Source organism: Monoraphidium neglectum, assembly GCF_000611645.1.
Source record: "Monoraphidium neglectum strain SAG 48.87 unplaced genomic scaffold scaffold06251, whole genome shotgun sequence".
NCBI lineage: Eukaryota > Viridiplantae > Chlorophyta > Chlorophyceae > Sphaeropleales > Selenastraceae > Monoraphidium > Monoraphidium neglectum.
In genome coordinates, this window is record NW_014007385.1 from 1 (window position 1) to 2381 (window position 2381).

The 2381-nt window shown below is 66.0% G+C and overlaps 1 protein-coding gene across 1 annotated transcript; it reads left to right on the forward strand.

Annotated features, from left to right (window-relative positions):
- Positions 1–1983: 1983 nt before the first annotated feature.
- MNEG_16331 (hypothetical protein) lies at positions 1984–2176 on the forward strand (the record flags this gene model as incomplete). The annotated part of the gene is made up of 1 exon (XM_014035199.1): positions 1984–2176. A coding segment is annotated over one exon (193 nt), but the record flags the coding sequence as incomplete, so codon positions are not given.
- Between the last annotated feature and the right edge of the window lie 205 nt (positions 2177–2381).

Genomic DNA, 2381 nt, shown 5'->3' on the forward strand with positions numbered 1-2381 from the left:
CTCTCCCCACTGTGCGCCATGCTCTGTCCCGCTACCCAGCTGCTCGGGCAGCCCGAGGCGCCCGCAGCCCTCCAGTCAGCCTCCTCACCCGCCAATCTTGGCGCTGGTTCCTGCTCCTGGTCTGCCCCCTGGCCTGCCTGATCCCCTCAATCTCCACCCCTCCCCTCCCCGGCCCTGTCCGCGACACACCCTGCTTGAACGCGTGCAAGGGTACACCTCAAACAGAAAATTTCAACGTCAACACAAGCAAACTCAAATTTGCACCTCTCAACACCCAACCCATACACCCAACCCTCCACCCGTCATCAGACCTGGGTGATGACGCTCACCCGGGGCCCCAGCGGCGAGGTGACGACCAGCGAGCGGCGGCTGACAGACTACCCCCACCCCCACCCCCAACTCAGGGACCTTAATAAGGAGGTGAGGGGCTGCATGCAGGGCAGCGAAACAGGGGTTGACATGAATCATGAATGCGCCTGCATGCGAGAGGCTCGCATGGCCCATGCTGGGTGCTGCTTCTGCTGTGCGTTGCCTTTGGCCACACCCGAGCAGTGTAAACCTCGGCGCCCATGCTTGAGGGGGCCAAAGCACGTGCCATGCACCCCTGCTGTACCGCAATTCAGACTTGCAACTCAGCTCCGCCGGCGACGGACAAGTTGCACAGCGCTGGCACCTCCACTCGGGAACATGCTGCACTGAAACTCTCCCTTCCCGTGCCCTCTGCACACACACACACACACACACATACACACACACACACACACACACACAATACAAAGGTGCTGCGATACAAGCGTGACGACGGCGTGGACCTGACGGGCACGCTGTACCTCCCCCCCGGCCACGACCCCGCGCGGGACGGGCCGCTGCCCACCCTGCTGTGGGCCTACCCCCGGGAGTACAAGTCAAAGGCGCGCCCCATACAGCCACCCCCTCCCCCCTTCAGCCCGCCCTGAGATGCTTTGTTGCTCTGATTTGCGCCCTCGCTTGGTTGTGGCCTATCTATTTTTTCTCATTTGAGGGTTAAGGAGGGGCAGAGGGCAGAGGGCAGTTGGAGGTCTGCTCCCGTGCCGCCAGCGGCTCGAGTTGCGGTCGCACGGGCCCTGTGTGCGCGCGCCCAGCGCGTCGGGCAAGTGCGTGCGCACGGCTCCACCTCCCTCGAACCTGGGGGCCTCCTCCGGCTTTGCCATCCCTGGCGGGCTCTCCGGCTCCGCTAAGCACCCGCTCCCGCCCCGGCCGCCGCGCTGTGCCCCCGCAGGAGGCCGCGGGCCAGATGCGGCGCAGCCCCCACCAGTTCAGCTCAATTGGCAGCCAGAGCCCTGTGAGCGGCGCACACGGGGAGGGGTGGGGCAATTGTTCTGATAGGGGGTCCTCAAGGGGAAGCCGGCATGGGTGCTCCAGCGGGCGAGCTGGTCCGGCGCATGACCGGGCTGGCTTGCCGCGCCCGCAGAGAGGCCTGGAACCTTGCCGGCTCACACGAATTGTTCAAACCTGCATTTCATTCAAACATGCGTCCCCGTGATCTGGTCCGCCTCGGCAGCTGCTCTGGCTGGCGCGGGGCTACGCAGTGCTGGACGGCCCCACCTTCCCCATCGTGGCAGAGGGTGAGCCCGGGCGCGGCCGCGCGCGACATGAGGGGGGGGGGCAACGACAGAGGTTTGGACTGGGGCCTGCTTGCAGTCCACGGGACGGCAAGGGGCAGCCACTGGACTGCGCTGTGCTGAGGGCACCAGCAAGCGGCGGCATCGAACCCCTCTTGTGGACGCAGCACACGCCTCTCGCCCACCTACCTATTGACCTGTCTTTCTGGGCCTCTACGAACGATGCAAAATTTTGGGGGCACTACTGGGGCAGCCTTCTGCAAGAGCAGGTGGTTTCCAAACCTCAACCAAACCTAGACAAAACCCGTCCTACCCTCGTAACCAACCACCACCGCCCCTCCCCCCCACCCCATCACATCACAACCCCTGTCTGTCCCCCAAGGCGACGCGGAGCCCAACGATACCTACGTGGAGCAGCTCACCGCCGCCGGCCGCGCGGCGGTGGACGAGCTCGTGCGGCGCGGCGTGGCGGACCCTGCGCGCGTCAGCGTGGGGGGCCACTCCTACGGCGCCTTCATGACGGCCAACTTGCTGGCCCACCTGCCGGACGTGTTCGCGGCAGGCATCGCGCGCAGGTGCCAGCGCGTGGGCGTATGGGGGGGGCCTGCTGGACAGGGGATGGTGCGGATCAGAAAGCCAAGGGGCCACGCACCCCAGGCGCCTGACCCCTCCCCCCAGCCGCCTCAGGTTCTGCGCAGCTGCCTCACCTCATGCCCGCTTCCCCCGAAGCTGCTGTGGCCGCCCCTGTCGCCCGATCCTGCTCAATCCCCCTTTCCCTCC